General features: G+C 48.1%; 2 protein-coding genes across 8 annotated transcripts in view; one reads left to right on the forward strand and one right to left on the reverse strand.

Moving 5' to 3' along the window:
• The window catches only part of NFATC3 (nuclear factor of activated T cells 3), a 117,678-nt gene extending 107,189 nt beyond the window's left edge, over window positions 1-10,489 (forward strand). For 3 of the 5 annotated variants that reach the window (XM_075995736.1, XM_012742320.3, XM_075995737.1), the window contains one exon: window positions 6,963-10,489. In XM_075995736.1, the coding sequence (XP_075851851.1) occupies window positions 6,963-7,084 (122 nt within the window). In that variant the 3' untranslated portion in view covers window positions 7,085-10,489. Of the gene's footprint in view, window positions 1-3,170; window positions 4,553-6,962 lie in introns of those variants that run through there. The other 2 variants (XM_012742321.3, XM_012742329.3) reach the window with 2 other exon arrangements.
• ESRP2 (epithelial splicing regulatory protein 2) lies at window positions 6,527-17,329 on the reverse strand. 3 transcript variants are annotated; one of them, XM_012742331.3, is made up of 15 exons: window positions 16,895-17,329; window positions 16,677-16,805; window positions 14,995-15,108; window positions 14,769-14,883; window positions 14,302-14,400; window positions 14,018-14,072; window positions 13,838-13,945; window positions 13,628-13,760; window positions 13,504-13,546; window positions 13,051-13,352; window positions 12,724-12,936; window positions 12,421-12,619; window positions 12,084-12,270; window positions 11,613-11,778; window positions 6,527-11,533 (listed from the first exon to the last, which is right to left on the reverse strand). In XM_012742331.3, exons 1-15 carry the CDS (start codon window positions 17,084-17,086, stop codon window positions 11,444-11,446), a joined length of 2,145 nt encoding a protein of 714 aa, XP_012597785.2. In that variant the 5' UTR covers window positions 17,087-17,329; the 3' UTR covers window positions 6,527-11,443. The 3 variants fall into 3 exon arrangements, with proteins under 3 accessions (XP_012597785.2, XP_075851853.1, XP_012597784.2); XM_075995738.1 differs by having other exon boundaries at window positions 12,084-12,186; window positions 13,838-13,948; XM_012742330.3 differs by having other exon boundaries at window positions 13,838-13,948.
• Window positions 17,330-17,503: the final 174 nt, after the last annotated feature.

Consider the following 17,503-nt stretch of genomic DNA (forward strand, 5'->3'; position numbering starts at 1 on the left):
TCTACTAAAAACATTAGCGGGGCACCATGACACACGCCAGTAGTCCCAGCTACTCAGAAGGCTGAGGCAAGAAGATTGCTTGAGCCCAGAAGGTTGCAGTGAGCTATGACGATGCCACTGCACTCTACCCAGTTTGACAGAGCAAGTCTCTTCCTCAGGAGAAAAAAAAATAGGAGTCTTAACAAGACTGAGTTTTTCCCCCTCAATCAGTTGTGGTAGAAAAATATATATAATAATTTTCCTTTACTAGTATTTAATATTAGAGCTAATGTTAAATGTGTTTAATATTAGAGCTAATGTTAAATGTTAAATGTGTTATATATAATAATTTTCCTTTACTAGTATTTAATATTAGAGCTAATGTTAAATGTTTAATATTAGAGCTAATGTTAAATGTGAAGCTAAATGTTAAATGTGTGTTAAATGTTAAATGTGAAGGATATCATCTGAGCATTATACATATATATTCTTTTAATTTTCACTTTTTAGAGTGAGGGTCTCACTCTGTTGCTCAGGCAGAAGTACAGTAGCACTATCATAGCTCACTGCAGCCTTAAACTCCTGGGCTCAAGTGAGCCTCCCTACCTCAGCCTCCTGAGTAGGTGAGACTATAGCCATGAGCCACTCTGCTTGCCTGTGTATGTATTTTCAATCTCTCCAGTGGTTGGAAGCTGTCTAGAGTCCAGAGTGAAATTTAAGTTAGTTAAAAACCTAGCATGAGAAAGGCCAAGCTAGTTATTTTGATCCTTGCTTAAAATACTTAAACATTCTCTCTGTATTACCATTATGATGGTGAGTTTTATTTTTGTTAATTAATATTATTAATAAGTTAATTTAATGGAGATCCCAATGCAGTGGCTTAACCACACTGGAAGTTTCTTTCATGCCCCATGGTAATTCAAAGATCAGGATTCCTTTCAACTTGCTGTTTCCCCTTCTCCTTAGGTTTTTGCCAAAGCAGAGATACCACTTTGACTAAGTTTTAGCCCAAAGCAAGGAGTAGGGGTAGGAGGGCAAGAGAGAAGCCAAGCAAATGATGAGGAAGATATGCACATCACTTTTGCTTACATTTCATTGGAGAAAATGAATTACATGGCCATGTCTAGCTACAAGAGGGAAGCTGGGAAGTATAGTCCGTAGCTAGGTGTCCATATGACTAGCTAAACCTCAATTACTAAAAAAGAATGAGTTGAGACAATTAGTAGCCTACCATGGATACCTTCCAAATTTTCAGGAACTTATTTCATTTTTGGCTCAAGAAGGAAGATTAATCAGATTTTTATAAATGCAAATTATTTAGGGCATGCCAATTTAGATAGTGTTCTTATGACTTATTGAATAACCTTAAATTTCAGCAAAACTGCTTCAGGGTAATAAACTATAAAGTGATCCTAGATTTCTCATCCATTTAAAATCATTTATTTCCCTTTACTTGCAAATTTCTCTTATTTTTTCATTTCAAGTAAAATTTAGGAAATGGATGCACTTACATGTAACTTTCATTTTATAGAAAATAACAGGCCGGGCGCGGTGCACGGTGGCTCACGCCTGTAATCCTAGCACTCTGGGAGGCCAAGGCGGGCAGATTGCTCAAGGTCAGGAGTTCGAGACCAGCCTGAGCAAGAGCAAGACCCCGTCTCTATATAAATAGAAAGAAATTAATTGGCCAACTAATATTTATAGAAAAAATTAGCCGGGCATGGTGGCACATGCCTGTAGTCCCAGCTAATCGGGAGGCTGAGGCAGAAGGATCACTTGAGCCCAGGAGTTTGAGGTTGCTGTGAGCTAGGTTGATGCCACGGCACTTACTTTAGCCTGGGCAATAAAGCGAGACTTTGTCTCAAAAAAAAAAAAAAAAAAAAAAAAAACGAAAATAACATCTCCATAAAATAATTATTTACCCAGAAAATGAATTATACCTTTAATCTTGAGATGTAGGAAAAGAAAGAAAAGGTAAACTCAACTGAACTTTGGGGAATGTTCATTGCAGCTTCAAGAGGAAATAACATAAATGGAATCTCTTATACCCCAAAATTCCTTACAAAATTGCTAGTTAGACCCTTTGGCCTTTTGTTTTGTTTTTTGCTAGTCAAGTGTGGTTTTGGGGGGGAGACAGTGTTAATCAACTTAATAATCCACAACTCTTGGACCAACTTCCCTTTGGCCTTTTGTGTATGTGGCAGTCTGAGTCTGCCTTCTCCAAAGAGGCAGTGCCCTTGGTTACCCTGCCCCTCTCCACCTGTTTGTGAGATTTCATACCATACCTTGTCGGCTCTAACTTTGAATCCTTAAGCATGGAAAATAATTCTAAATAAGAGACCTATTGCTACTCATTCTTGTGTGTAGAAATAGCATTCCAGTGGGCTGCTAATTTGAACATCTATTGGATAGGAAAGTTTTTTCTTGAAGCAAATATTGCTGATGGCTCTGACTCTATTTTTGTTGTGGTGGCACGGGCAAATTCAGGTATTGTGGTAGTGGGAGTTGAGGATGGTGGCTTCCAAAAGTAGGCCAGATGCTGTGACCTACATAACCTGGTAGCACTGGAGTTGAGGGCTGTTGCTCTAGATTTTTAATTTACTTTACTCTTTAAAGGGAAGAAAATGATAAAATTGTACATTAGGGCCATAAACAACTCTTTGTAGTATCTTAAATTGGTTAAAAAAAAGAAAAAGCCACCTCAAATATTTAATGGACTAGAGTTTAAATAAATCAATAAATTCATGCATATCTACATTCAAAAAGTAAAAAATGAAGGCCGGGCGCGGTGGCTCACGCCTGTAATCCTAGCACTTTGGGAGGCCGAGGCGGGTGGATTGCTCGAGGTCAGGAGTTCGAAACCAGCCTGAGCAAGAGCGAGACCCCATCTCTACTATAAATAGAAAGAAATTAATTGGCCAACTAATATATATAGAAAAAATTAGCCAGGCATGGTGGCATATGCCTGTAGTCCCAGCTACTTGGGAGGCTAAGGCAGTAGGATTGCTTGAGCCCAGGAAGTTTGACGCCACGGCACTCACTCTAGCTTGGGCAACAAAGGGAGACTCTGTCTCAAAAAAAAAAAAAAGTAAAAAATGAAATTGCAAGCATTAGTACTTTTTTTAAAGAAATAACTTGAGTATTGTGTTTATCAAGTTTGCTGTTGATTTTATGTTTACATTACATCGTAGATTTGTTTACCAGTAATAATTTTGACTTGCTTCAGTTGACACCTACGTTTGGGCCAGTGTCAGCAGAAACATCTGTCAGGAACCTAGAGGTAGGAGCTGGAACCCAGAGCCTTCAACCTGGGGGAACTGTGAGGGGAGCAAAGAAAGCAGAGGACTTGCATTAATTAACACTGGGCTCAAGTTTTTGTGAAAGGGCTTTGTTGCAGTTCTGACTTGCTCACCTGTAGTGATTACTTGAGCATGATTTTTGTTGTCATTGTTCTAAGTCCCCAAATTGTATTAGAGATTCAATTGCCAAGTAATTTTATTTAGTACTCAATATGTACAAGCACTGAAGATTCAGTGGAGAACAAAACAGACAAGTTCAAGGTCAGGAGTTCAGTTATTGGAACTTAAATCTACTGACTGTTGGTAAATTACAAGTAAGTGAATCCTGTAGTTTAATGTATATTTGAGTGTATTCAGCTAGGGACCTTCCAGGTTGCTTTGGCTAAGTGAGATTAGGCATACCACGTGAAAAGAACAGCAGAGCTTTGATGTGGTAGGAGCAGGAATAACACAACATTATCCAGCTTTTGTTATAAAGAGTACCACCTGCCTGCTTCAGAAAATGATGTTTTCATCCTTATATAAGTACTTGGTAAGTGGATGGATAGTGCTGGATAATGGACCCTTATCCTCAGGAAAATCTAAGTGTTGACTCCTTATAAAGACACAAAAAAACAACATATCATGGGTTTTGATGATAAAGCACCATTTTTAATCAGCTTAAAGTTTTAAAACTTGAACAATGAAATAAAAATTGAAAAAGGTATGTTTCATAGCATCCCAAAACATCTCTGATGATTCCACCTGTGGAAGGGATAAGTGATAGGAAAAGATGACTTGAAGCCGGGCGCAGTGGCTCATGCCTGTAATCCTAGCTCTCTGGGAGGCTGAGGCGGGCGGATCATTTGAGCTCAGGAGTTCGAAACCAACCTGAGCAAGAGCGAGGCCCCGTCTCTACTATAAATAGAAAGAAAAAAAATATTTGCTTTCCCAGGTCTGTCCTCCTTGTCTGAGCACAATGCAATCCCCAATTTAAAAAAATGAAAACTCATTATTTTCAGCCTCTGCTTTTCAATGGAACTAACTCCTTCAGTACAAAACTTCTTCCATGCTTCCAGGTCTCTAGTGAGAATGTGAATATGTGTAAATCTCTTCTTACTCTGACCCTTCACTACAGCCTCTTGCCTACTGATTTTTCCATTTGGGTATTGTACTTTCTAATTCCAATTCCAGACCTAGCCTACCACCTTCCTTCTCTAAACTTCTCAGTTTATTTCCAACAGTGACAGCACCATTCTTTTTTATTTATTTTTTTTTTTTGAGACAGAGTCTTGCTTTGTTGCTCAGGCTAGAGTGAGTGCTGTGGCATCAGCCTAGCTAACAGCAACCTCAAACTCCTGGGCTCAAGCAATCCTCCTGCCTCAGCCTCCCGAGTAGCTGGGACTACAGGCATGTGCCACCATGCCTGGCTAATTTTTTCTATATATATTAGTCGGCCAATTAATTTCTTTTTATTTATGGTAGAGACGGGGTTTCACTCTTGCTCAGGCTGGTTTCAAACTCCTGATCTCAAGCAATCTGCCCGTCTCGGCCTCCCAGAGTGCTAGGATTACAGGCATGAGCCACCGCACCCAGCCAGCACCATTCTTTTTCTCTCTGCTCCTCTTCACCATCACCATACTTGCTCCTCTTACCCTAGGATCACCACATTTTGCCCAAGTACTTTGCATTTTCCTTGTCTAAATTATTTCTCTCCCTCTCTATGAATATGATAGGTATTTTGAGGCCTAGTCTACTATTTATTACTAAACATGTGACCTGAAGGCAAATTCTGTGACCTGTCAAGCTTCAATTAACTCATCTGTAAAGTAGGATAATAGTTATATTAAAGTGTTTTGGACTGGGCTTGGTGGCTCACCCCTGGAATCCTAGCACCCTGGGAGGCTGAGATGGGAGGATCACTTAAGGGCAGGAGTTCCAGATCAGCCTGAGCAAGAGTGAGACGCCATCTATACTAAAAATAGAAAAAATTAGCTGGCCAACTAAAAATAGAAACAAAAAACTAAACCAGTGTGGTGGTGGATCCCTATAGTCCCAGCTACTTGGGAGGCTGAGGCAGGACGATCACTTGCACCCAGGAGTTTGAGGTTGCCGTGAGCTAGGCTGACACCATGGCACTCTAGCCTAGGCAACAGAGTGAGACTCTGCCTCTCAAAACAAAACATAAAAAGTGTTGATTGAAATAAGATTTTAATTTCAGTTGTAAAGTCTAATCTATAGATACTCAGCAAATATTTGTGGGATGAATAAATGTTAATTCCCTTCTCTTTATAACCATATGAGTACATGAGTTTGAAGAATTTCTTTTCTTATCTATGTAAACTATAAAAAGATTAGATGTTAATACTTGAAAATTTTTTAAATGATTGCTAATGTCTTTTTGCTCTATGATCACATCACATTCTAAGTATAGAATTTTTTTGTCTTGGTCTATTTTTGTTTGACAGCTGTATTGAGATATAACTCACATACCCTAAAATTCACCCTTGAAAGTATATAATTCAGTGGGTTTAGTATAGTCAGAGTTGTGTAACTACTACCACTGTCTAATATTAGAACTCCATTTTGATTACTCTAGAAAGAAACTCCATACCTACTAGTAATCACTCCCTCTTTCTCCCCCCCTACAACTAGTAATCTATTTTCTCTATGGATTGGCCTGTTCTGGACATTTCATACAAGTGAAATCGTACAATATATGACCTTTTGTGTCTGGTTTCTTTGACTTAGCATATTGTTTTCAAGGCTCATCCATGTGGTAGCATGTATTAGAACTTCACTGCATTTCAAGACTGAATATTCCATTGTATGGATAGAGACCACATTTTGTTTATCCATTCATCACTTGGTAGACATTTGGGTTATTTCCACTTCAGCTGTTATGAATAATGCTGCTGTGAACATTTGAGTCCAAGTTTTCATGTGGATATATGTTTTCACTTCTCTTGTATATATGTGTAGGAGTGGAATTACTAGGGAATCTTTGTAGTGGAATTAGTAGGGAATGAACTGTTGGGAAAACTAAAAGTTCTTATCTGGGGGATTTGGGATGTTCCCTTCTTAGTTCCGTAAGGTAGAAATTCTTTGAAATGGACCTCACAGAGCACTGTGCTCCCTGAGGTACTTGGCCTATCACAGAAACTAACAAAAAAGCAAGAGCCTGCAGTCAAACAGGATCACAAGCAACAGAAATGCCCCTACATCATAAAGGATGTTTTTATTAGGATAGAATAACAACATTAGCCAAATTTCAGTGGTTTACTCTGACCAAAGCATTTATTTTCATTCACTTTACATGAGGGGTGGCACTGCAGGAATCAGAAAAATTTCCCAAAAGGGATGCAAACTAAAGAAAAGTTAGATTAAGATGGACCCTTCTTTGAAAGTACTCTGTTCTAGAGCATGGGCCTTTAGATCAAGAGCAAGAATGTTTCCTATTCTCTCAGCCACCCTCCTTCGCAACCCAGATTGAACTGAAAGGGAGAGAAAGAAGGATCTGGAGCAGCTTGTGGAATGATGTTTCCATCTCTCATGCTACTCAGTTGGGGAGCAGGCTTCAGGAGCTGCCTTTACCTTTATAGAAAGTCATGAGAAGGGAAATGGCTGAGGTAGAGCTCAGTGTTGAGCATTGTATGGTTAGTCACTCAGAGGTCACTAATCACTCTCCCATTTCTTGTTTTTCAGTGAATGAGATAATTGGGAGAGATATGTCCCAGATTTCTGTTTCCCAAGGAACAGGGGTGAGCAGACAGGCTCCCCTCCCGGATCCCGAATCCCTGGATTTAGGAAGATCCGTCGGGCTCTAACAGTGCTCACTACAACCTTGTTTCTACCACCAACTTCTCAGTGTGTTTCTCTCCCTGGACCTTGAGTTTCCAGCTCTGCAGCCTTCAGGACTGGCATCAGAAGTTGGACTTGCCATTGTGGGGAAAGGAGCATTCCTCCACCTCAGGCCTTGGGTAGATTTTGTAAAAGAACAGGAACAGCATAGGCTGTTTGAGCTTGGGAAAATGAGCTTTGCTTTTTATATTTAAATAGGATACTTTTATATGATGGGTGCTTTGAGAGTGAATGCAGCAGGCTGTCCATTTCAGAGGTGCTGCTTTTGCAGGTGACCTGGTTACTTAGCTAGGATTGGTGATTTATACTGCTTTGAGGTCATTTGAAGGGCCCTTTAGTTTTGATGATATTTTAAAAATAGGAACTTTTGATAAAACCTTCCAGAGGCAAACAAAAACAAAAAAAAAGAGAAAAAAATTACCCCAAGCCCACACCTATGCCTCAGAAACTCAGCATGTGTCCTGAAGACTTTCATAGATTCATAGGAAATAAAGCCAAATGTAGCCCATACCTCTTTATAAAAGCAAACTATTGTTAGATAAAATGAGAAGAGACCATTCCATCGTTGAAGTGTTGGAATATAAAAAGACATTCCAGAGCATAGCCTTTTGTAACTTTCTAGGTAATCTTCCTGCAATCTCTCCATACTAGCTCCATGTTGAAACTGCTTTTTTCCCTCAGGACCTTGAGTAAGATGATACATGTAAGGTGACATTGAAAGGTGGGGTTTTAGCTTGGTCACTTTCATTTCCTGCCATCCTAAAAATTAGTAGCCTGTGGTGTGCTCTTCCTTTTTTGCATCCTCTGGTCCCAGAACCATTTCCAAACAGGAGCATCTGTCTTTGGGTATTCTGTAACCTTTGAAGCCACAGTCTCCTGTTGGTTTAGACAGCTTTGCAGTTCTAACTCTTCTCTACATACAGGCCAGGCTATGTCAGGAGCTAAACACAGTTGAGCATCAGGACAGGCAGAGAAAATGCAGGACTCCAGATGGGAAGGTTTTAAGATTCACACTGGTGACTGGGCATGGTGGCTCACGCCTATAATCTTAGCACTCTGGGAGGCCGAGGTGGGTGGATCACTCAAAGTCAGGAGTTCGAAACCAGCCTGAGCAAAAGCGAGACCCTGTCTCTACTAAAAATAGAAAGAAATTAATTGGCCAACTAAAAATACATAGAAAAAAAATTAGCTGGGCATGGTAGTGCATGTCTGTAGTCCCAGCTACTCAGGAGGCTGAGGCAGGAGGATCACTTGAGCCCAGGAGTTTGAGGTTGCTGTGAGCTAGGCTGATGCCACAGCACTCTAGCCCGGACAGAGTGAGACTGTCTCAAAAAAAAAAAAAAAAATTCAGGCTGGGCACCGGTGGCTCAGGCCTGTAATCCTAGCTCTTTGGGAGGCGAAGGTGGGCGGATTGCTCAAGGTCAGGAGTTCGAAACCAGCCTGAGCAAGAGCGAGAGACCCAGTCTATACTATAAATAGAAAGAAATTAATTGGCCAGCTAACATATATAGAAAAAAAATTAGCCGGGCATGGTGGTGCATGCCTGTAGTCCCAGCTACTTGGGAGGCTGAAGGCAGTAGGATCACTTGAGCCCAGGAGTTTGAGGTTGCTGTGAGCTAGGCTGACACCATGGCACTCACTCTAGCCTGGGCAACAAAGCAAGACTCTGTCTCAAAAAAAAAAAAAAAAAAAAATTCACACGGGAGGTGTATCCCCAACTCTGTTTACAGCCTGAACTGATTCTGGCCTACGTTTTCCTATCTGTATGACCTAAAAACCAGCCTTTTCTCCAAAAGGCTTCGAGCACATCCAAAAACGATGACCTGACCCTCCACACCAAAGACACCTTGGTGCTGCTACTGGTGAGACTGGCATCCAAGGCATGGGCCAGCAGAAGCTCCAGCCTGCTGTGTACCAAAGGAGATGCCCAAGTTGGGTGCTTTTTAAAAAGCCTGTCCATACTCCTCCCTCAATGAGACTTGTTACTTCCTGGGCCTATCTCAAAGCCCCTGAAGTTTGTATTATGTTTTCAAATGAAATAATGTACTCTCATTTATTCAGGAAGCAGATTTTTTGAGTGCCTATTTGTGAGACAGTACACTAGGCTGATTGAAGGCTTGATGCTGTTATTCCATTACGGGCCCTAGATACCAAGACTCACTCTACTGAGGCCAGTTGAGACCTGGGCAAGGGGAGTAGCCCATTGCCCACCACTTGTTGTCAGTGGGGTAGGAGCTGTTGACCCATGATGACAAGTATGGTCTTTAAGAAAAAAACCAACCATGTTTTGGATTTCTTCCCTAAAAACATCTGTCCTTCAGCAAATCACTCTGATCCCTCTTGGAGATGGGTGTTTTCAAATTTAGTTTGAAAGTGTGTTTTGTGTCACAGAATGTAGGTAATAAGATTTGTTTCAGGGCCTGTGGTTGGAAGTTCATAGCTTCCTTTGGAGGGACAGTAAGTTGGCCTCTCAGGTGAAGTTCCAGAGACATGGCCAGACTTGCCTCTACCCTTTTGCCCCTGGTGTAGCTGCCTCACATGGGGTTCTGCAAGAGCTCCCCTTTGCAAGACCCTTTGGGGGTGGTTTTGCTGCCCTCCATAATAAAAGCCTCGATGATCCAGAGTTGCTATGCACCAAATTTTGATGCCTTTTAAATACCTTGATGCCTGTAGCACTAGAAATGCTTTCCTATTTAAAATAAAAGTTAAATTTTAAAATAGAGCTTTGTATACTATGTAAGCAGTTTTATATCAGCTTTGTAAAAGCTTTGGTGTAAGAGTCAATATTTTTTGGCTTTGTAGATAAAGACTTACTTTTTTGTGCAACAAGTGGTATTAAAGCACACATCCATTGTACTATGCAAATGATTTCTAGTAGCAACATGCACCCCTTCCTTTTGCAACCCGTGCTAGATCTTGGGTTGAGGAATAGAATGAGCAGCCTTCTGCTTACTGGAGATGCACAGAGAAACATGGCTGAAAACAGCTTTAAAAGGAACAGATGTCTTCGGGTTCATGCGTGGTGCTGCTGCCTGGGTTGCAAACCACCGTACCCTGGGCCAGCCACTATCACCAGACCTCTGCTGGGCCTGGCTGTGAAGCCCTATTTTTGATCAGAACAGATCTTTAAGGCTCACATGGGCTCAATTGAAACCCTGTATTTTATAAAATGGATGTTTAGTAAAGGAACTGGTTCTCAGTTATGTTTACAGCATTTGGGATTGTGTTTTCTTGTACATTTTGTATTTCAAAACCTTTTATAGGAGTGCAGTGCTCCTTACACAAATATTAATACAAAGGGAAGAAGAGCCAGCAGTTTAGGCTCCACAGTTAATAGTGCTGAAATAATAAATGGTGACAGATCAACAGTCTCCTTAATCTGTCTGAGTTTTCCTCCACACCTGGGGTTGGTGTAGATCCCCCTCACTCTGGGGGCAAAGCTAAGGATACCGCAGTTTTTAAAAAGTCCATTTGGTCAGGAACTTTTACGGAGAGGATAGAATTCCAGATTCCTCTCGAGGCTTCAGTTCTTCACCCTTTAATGGGTGCAAAGGACATTCCACAGTGTCTTCTGGGTTCAGAACAACTGGCCCGCCCAAGGTGTGCATGAAAAGTTGGTAGAAAGTCCCCTTTAAAATTCAAGCCTGAGTTTTTGTGTGGGGTCCTCCTGCCCCCTAGTGTCCTCTGAGGATACTGCAGCATAGTCCATCAAAATCGCTTGCCAGTTTTGCCATCTAATATTCCTTGTGCTAGAGGAGGTCTAGCATCCTTTGGTGGGACCACCTGGCACAACATGGTCTCTGAGGTCCAGGTATCCTGAGAGTGGAGGCTGGCCTGCCTCCTACCCTACCCAGAGTTACAGGGGGAGGTAGAACATTAGGACCTTTACTCAGAGGCTCAGATGGACCCTTGATTCTCCCAGGAGTCATACATTGAAGGTACCAGAGCTTACATTTAAAAAAAAAAAAAAAAAGCAAGCCTGCTGTGGACCTGGCAGCCCCACAATATCTGTGGGCTTGAGCCACAGCCAGGACAGACCAAAGGGCTCTCTAGGTGCCACTCAAGAGGCGCAGCTCAGGCCATCAGGAGCAGGTTAGCCCCATTCCACCCCTAGCCCTGCAGGCAGGGTCCAGCCATCATCTTTGGGGTAAACAGGCAGAGGAATAAGTAGAGGATGGAGCTGGGCCTTGGGATCCTCTAGGTGCCTTCAGAGAACTTTGACAAGCTAGAAAGAAGCTACCAGGTCGAGGGCACTCATCCTCTGGACGTAGGAGAGGCATCTTGGCTGAGGACATCAGCTAGCTCTTACCTCCTGGCTTCTTCACTTACAAACACACCCACTCCTTGGGGGCTTGTAACACAGTGCGAGGAGGGTCACCAACAGGAATCAGACTGCTGTAGTCATCAGGGGCTAACTGCAGAAGGGACACAAATTTTAGGCAGAGAGCTCTAGGCTCAGCCAAGCCCTCAAGCCCTCTAGCCACATAATCTCACCTGGTAGGCCTGGAAGACGCTGAGCAGATCCTTCATACCAGCTGTGTATGGGACACCCTGCATGCGGACCAGGGCTCCTGGCTGGGATAACACTGAGGTGGGAGCAGAGGCCAGGGCAGCAGGGGGTGTAGTGAGGTAGCCCACAGTGGTAGGGGAGACGGGGGGGCTAGGGTGAGAGAAATGGGTTTAGTAGTGGATTTCACCTGTGGCCTAGACCAAGACCTGCCTCCCTCCTCCCTCGCCTTTGCCTTGTGCTTAGTTTAGTTCTTCCTCCTCCCTAAGACCCTGCCTCTACAGAGTCATCTCCAATCTGTTTCGTAGATGGCATTAACTACCTCACACCTGTAACTCTCATCTCAGGATAAAGCCCAATCTCCAATAGACCTTGGGTATCTGGCCCAGAACGGGGATTATGGCTCTCCCCAAAACTAGGACAGGGAGGACTATGGAGTTCTCTTAGTGGCAAGGTACCTTGGGTAGTAGGCTGTGTAGTTCATGTAGAGTTGAGTGGCTGGCCCTGGATAGTAGGCAACAGGGCTGGGGGCAGCAGGCACCCTTGCAGCTGAAAGCAGTGCTGAAGAGGGGTACAGAGCTGCTGTCTCAGTGGGAATGAGGGTTGGGGTGGCCTGGAAGGTGGCATAGGTGGGTGGCGAGAGGCCTAGAGACAGAAGTAGAAAGTGCATCTGCACAGAGCCCAGCAATGCCCTGGGTTGGGCAGCTAGAAAGGAGTCCCCTCTATAGAAAGTAGGGGCTTATAACAGCCTGACCCCCATAGGCCTCCTCCTTCCCCAGTCCCTGGGGCACTCACAGGGCAGCTTGCAGGGCGGAGGGGACATGCCACTGCGGCCCAAGGTGCCCCCTATCAGCACACGACTCATCTCCTCTGTGGAGCAGGGGACCACCTCGACGTAGCGTTCCTTCATCATCTTCTTATGGCAACGATGAGCAGCAGCTAGGGCGCGCTCTGCTGACGTCATCTGGATGAAGGCATCACCTGACGGCCGGCCCTGTGCACACATTTCTGAGCAGTTTTGTCGTTTGCAAGAGTACCTTACCCCTAACACACACTGCTTCCTAACTATGTGTGTCCCCCAATCAGAAGCAGCCTCACCTGCTGGTTGAGTACCATGTGCACACCGTGGGGCCGGATGTCTGCCGCTGCCTCCCCCAGAAAGCCCAAGATGTCTTCAATGGTGGCTGTGTAGGGCAGGCCTCGAAGGCGTACACAGTCCCTCCCGGTCCCTGCTGCCAGTGGGAAGGGGATGGGCAGCAGTGGGGCAGTCAGTGTGGGAAGAAGTGGACTGGATGCATAGCGGTTGAGGACCTAGTAAGGAAGGCAGCAACAGGCTGGTCATGCCAAGTGGAGCAGAGGTACAGAGGACCAAAGGGCCACCCTGGAGAATCAGTACATGCTGGGTGCGGAGCCCTGGGTGCTCACCTGCTGCACCTCGGCTGCAGTGCTCCGGAAGAGTTCAATGTATCGCTTACCCAGCATGCCCTTGTGCCTGCGTAGCGCAGCCTGTGCCAGCTCCTCACAGGCAAAGAGGGCAAAGGCATCACCAGTTGGCCGGCCATCAGGGTGGCGCACAAAGAGCAGCCCATCAGCACCTCCGGTCACTGGGCACTCTGGCCCCAGGAAGCCTAGCACGTCCGTTGGCCCAGCAGAGAAGGGCAGTCCCCGCAGCCGCAGGATCACTTGGTCTTCCCGTGACAGGAAACGAGCCACCTCCAGTGATGTACCTGGGTGGAGGACATGGGAGTCACCTGCTGACTTCACCCCTGCTCTTCCGAACACCCACCCACACAGGGGAGCAGAGAGGCAAGGGCCAGTGGGGAAGTGGGAGATGGGTCAAGAACCCGGGGAGCCAGGCTCTGCTGGGGGCACACTCACCCCCTGCGATCTTTACAAACTCCTCCCCTGTGGCTTTATATACCTGTGGGTACAGAGGGAACAGCCCGTGGGTCTCAGGTCTGGCTCGGCTTTGCCCTGCTCCACTCCCAGCCCAAAGCCCCACCTCAATATAGCGGACGCCCATGTGGTGCTTGTGTCTCTGCAGCGCTAGGTCCCGCTGCTCGCTGTCCACAAAGCGGATGAGGGCCTCACCATTTCTGCGACCCTGGGCATTGAGGCAGAGCGCTACACCACCCCTGTGGAGCCAGTGCTGTTAGTGCCTCCTAGTTAGGCCCATCTTCTTGGACCCCCCCCCCCTTCCTGCCACACTCACCTGGCAATGTTGAGCCCTTTGAAGAAGCGAGCCACGTCCTGGTCTGATGACTGCCAGGGCAACCCACGGGCCCGTACCACAGTCTCACTGTCCACCACATCAGCCTTGCTGCTGTGGGGCCAGAGCACAGGGTCAGAGCTGTCCAGCTGTTTTCACCCCCGCCCTTGCTCCCGCACTCACCAAGGACCCGTCTCGTATTTCTGCTTGATCACCTCGGGCTTCAAAAATAATGGACCTAGTGAGAGGAGACGGCATGGGCATCAGCAGGGTCTGATGGCGGGGGTTTCTCCCCACCAAGCTCTGCAAAAAGAGGACAGTTGAGGGAGAGGAGGAGGTGACAAAGGGGCTTCCATCTTGCAGTCTCTTAGAGAAGATCACAGTTGGAGAGGAGGACTTTGAGGAAGTAATTGCCAGACATTCACCCCATCCCAAGAACAGGTGACAGGCAGTAAGGGGAATCTTACTGCTAGGCTCTTTGAGCAGGTGGAGAATGACAGCTACCATTGTCTTCACTTCCCAGACCCCAAAGTCATCCTCTGTGGCATCTGTCTCCAGTCCCAAGTCTATATAGGCAGATAAGTGACAATGAAGAAATCCCAGCATGAGAGGCCCTGGGGTACCCAGCATGAGCGCTAATTTTGTTCACACCTGGGCTCAAGTCCCCCTCTGCAGACACATGCAGAAGCCCGCCATACATGTTTGTTTTGGCCTAGTTCATGTGTGTACTTACAGGTCCCCAGCCCAAACATATGTAGACATATGCCCACATTACAAACATAACCTAGTACAAAGACACGGGGGCTACACTCCAGGACTCAGCAGGTAATGCAAATTTGCATGTGTTGATATAACCCACCCACCAGCATGCACATACTCAGACACGCGTAGCCTGAAGCCACCCCTCCGCCCAATGCTGCTGGGTCACAGATACCCTGTGCCATGGTGGCCACAGTGAGGTCCTTGGCAGGGCTCGTGCTTGGGTGCTGCATGTTGAACTCTCTGCGGAGGTCGTAGTAGGAGAAGAAGGCGTCAGGGAGCACTAGGTTCTGGGAGCACACACGAGTGAGAATCAATGGGGGAACTGAGGTGCCCTGCCCACCCCCATGACACCAGGGGTCCTGGAAGCCCTATCCCCTGTTGTGCCCTCAGTGGCATACCTTCCTAGAGGCCTCAGGGTGCAGAACCTGTCGCAACAGCTGCTGCCCATCAGTGCAGAGCACGTAGGGGCCCCCGCCCAGCAGAGCCACATCCCTGCTCACCAGCTGGGAGAACTGGGGATAGGAATGGGGAGAGACAGAAACAGACTCACAGCTGGGCAGGCAGGAAGGGGCGGGTAGGAGGAGGAAGGCAGCAGGCTGCAAAGCTGGTTCAGCCAGATGTTCAGCCCCACCTTACCTGGGGAGGAGGAGGCCACGCCCGCTGGGTCTGACCCTGTGTCCCATCCCCCCCAACCCCACCCCCATCGTCGCAGTCCACTGTCAACTCCTCCAGGCCAAATGAGGGCAGTCACACATAACCCAAGCCCCCATCACACACACTCCAGGAGCCTGGAGTGGGGCCAGAGCAAACACCTGGTCGAGTGGGACAAGCAGGTGGGAAGGGGCGGGGCAAAGCAGGTTAAACCTGTCCCTGACCAGGCACCACCCTCAGACAGGTGGGGGAGGCCCAGGCCTGCCTGAAGCCTGGAAGGCTCATGGTCAATGGCAGCCCCGCCTCTAGGTCCAACCAACCAACCGAGGGGCAGAGAAACTCCAAGGACAGAGCTCCACACTCGGACACCAGGGGCAGCATGAGCTTTGACCCACACTCTATCGACCGGCTGGCACCGAGCTGTTTGTTCATAGAGTGGGTGGCACTCCTGAGGCTGCCCAGCCCCTCCCCCAGCATCCATTCCCACTGAATAAGACGTATAAGCACTAATCACAGACACAGGAACCCCCTACTCCCACCCCTACCAATTCTGTGACACTTTACAACCTCAGGCTGGCAGAGCAAGGGCAACTCAGCTCTTCAGCAAACTCCCCAAGGCGGGGCCGGGCTAGGAGCCCTTCTGAACAGGACTCAGATTCAGCATCTTTGTGTTTCCTCATCAGGAACCACCAGAGTTGTTGGAAGATGAACGAATTTGTGCATGAGAAGGATTTGCACTCATTACACTGGAGAAGAGTCAGGCACAGGGTGAGCACGGTAGTGAAGATAAGAATAAGAAAATAGCAGATAAGGATAAGAAAATAGCAGTGGAGACTGCCTCGCACTTCAGCCAGGCACGGGAGTCCCCCCAGGCCTTTGCACTCAGCAGGCAGGTAGCCCCCAGGCGAGGTTTGGACAGCGCCCACGCCGGGCTGGCCGGCCAGGACAGGCCTAGACTAGCAGCTTACACCTGGCGGCGTCTGCCTCTGGGGCAGACACCGCCCTACGCCCCCGCTTCAGCGGCTCCCAGGCGGGCCGGGGACGCAGGCGGCAAGGACCGATGACCTATGGCCAAATCTGGGCGGCGTGACCGTCCCGCTTCCGGCTGCTGCTCTGGGAGACATGACCTGGTAGGTTCCCAGCGGCGTCTCAGCCTTGCTCCCTACGCAGGCCGGGAACTCAGGATGGATCCCGCAGCCTGCATCCCCACCCCTAAGTAGGAGTGGAGCTCTGTAAAGGTTGGACACTAAGGCACCCCGGGAATGGCCAGCACACGCAGGAATCGCTCGAAGTTTCAAACAAGACCCCGTCCTACCGCCCCGGCCAGTTGGTGGTGGCGCGCCAGGCCTTCGCCTCCTGCCGCCTCTCCCACCCAGAAATGTCCCCGAAGCCCGGCCGTGCCGCCACCCACCCCGGCCCCGGCGCTCACCTGCTGCAGCACCTTGTCCAGCGGCTCGGCCTGCGCCAGGCTGTCGGCGCTCAGGCCGCTTGCCTCCCGGCACTGTGGACTCAGCGCTGCTGCCTCGGCGCGAACCAGCGACTTGTGCAGCGTCCCCACCTGCGAGCGGCGGGGGAAACCGATCAGCTGCGGCGCCCCTCGGGCCCTGCAGGTCCCCCGGGACCCCCGCCGTCTCCTCTCCACCCTACCTGGCGGCTTTGCGGCTCCACCACTTGCCATACTAGAAGGATTAAGTCAGTCTCGTCGGAGCCCAGGTCTGGCCCCAGCGCACCGGCTGTGGCTCCGAACAGGACGACCAGTGATCCAGGCTCTGGGCATGGGTCCGTGGTGGAGTCTGCCCCGGGGTCCGGGCCTGGGGGCGGGGGCGGCGGCGGAGTCATGGCCGCAGAGGAAGGGGGCGCTCGCCCAGACACACGCGGACCGACGAGGCGCACGCACGCACAGACAGACAGACGCAGATCAGCTTGGGCGGGACACAGTGTGTCGGGGGCGGCACCTGCGGCCAGGCTGGCGCAGTGGGCGCCGCTGAGACCCGCCCGCGGCGCCCCACGGGGCGGGGCGGCTACCGGCCCCCGCCCTCTCCGGGCGAGTTACCTGCCGGCCCCACCGGTCACGTGACTGGGGGCGGCCCCGGGAACCCTGGGGGAGGGCCGCCAGACCCAGCCCAGGACGCTGGAACTCTCACTCCTGGCCTGGCGCGCTCTCAGGATCCGGACTCCCGCTTCCCGGGCCGTCCGCCTGACTCCTGGCGCGAACCTGTTCTTCTGCTTACCTCCGCCCCCACGGACCACGAGGCC

This window comes from Microcebus murinus, chromosome 20 (assembly GCF_040939455.1).
Source record: "Microcebus murinus isolate Inina chromosome 20, M.murinus_Inina_mat1.0, whole genome shotgun sequence".
Lineage (NCBI taxonomy): Eukaryota > Metazoa > Chordata > Mammalia > Primates > Cheirogaleidae > Microcebus > Microcebus murinus.

What these genes read in the sequence shown, in the direction of transcription:
- ESRP2 (XM_012742330.3), bottom strand. Translation starts at nt 17,086, where the DNA reads ATGACTCCGCCGCCGCCCCCGCCCCCAGGCCCGGACCCCGGGGCAGAC. An exon ending in TGTGGCCACCATGGCACAGG is followed by an intron (nt 14,401 to 14,768) that starts GTATCTGTGACC and finishes CTGCCTATATAG; the next exon opens with ACTTGGGACTGGAGACAGAT. An exon ending in TGGGCGTCCGCTATATTGAG is followed by an intron (nt 13,547 to 13,627) that starts GTGGGGCTTTGG and finishes CTGTACCCACAG; the next exon opens with GTATATAAAGCCACAGGGGA.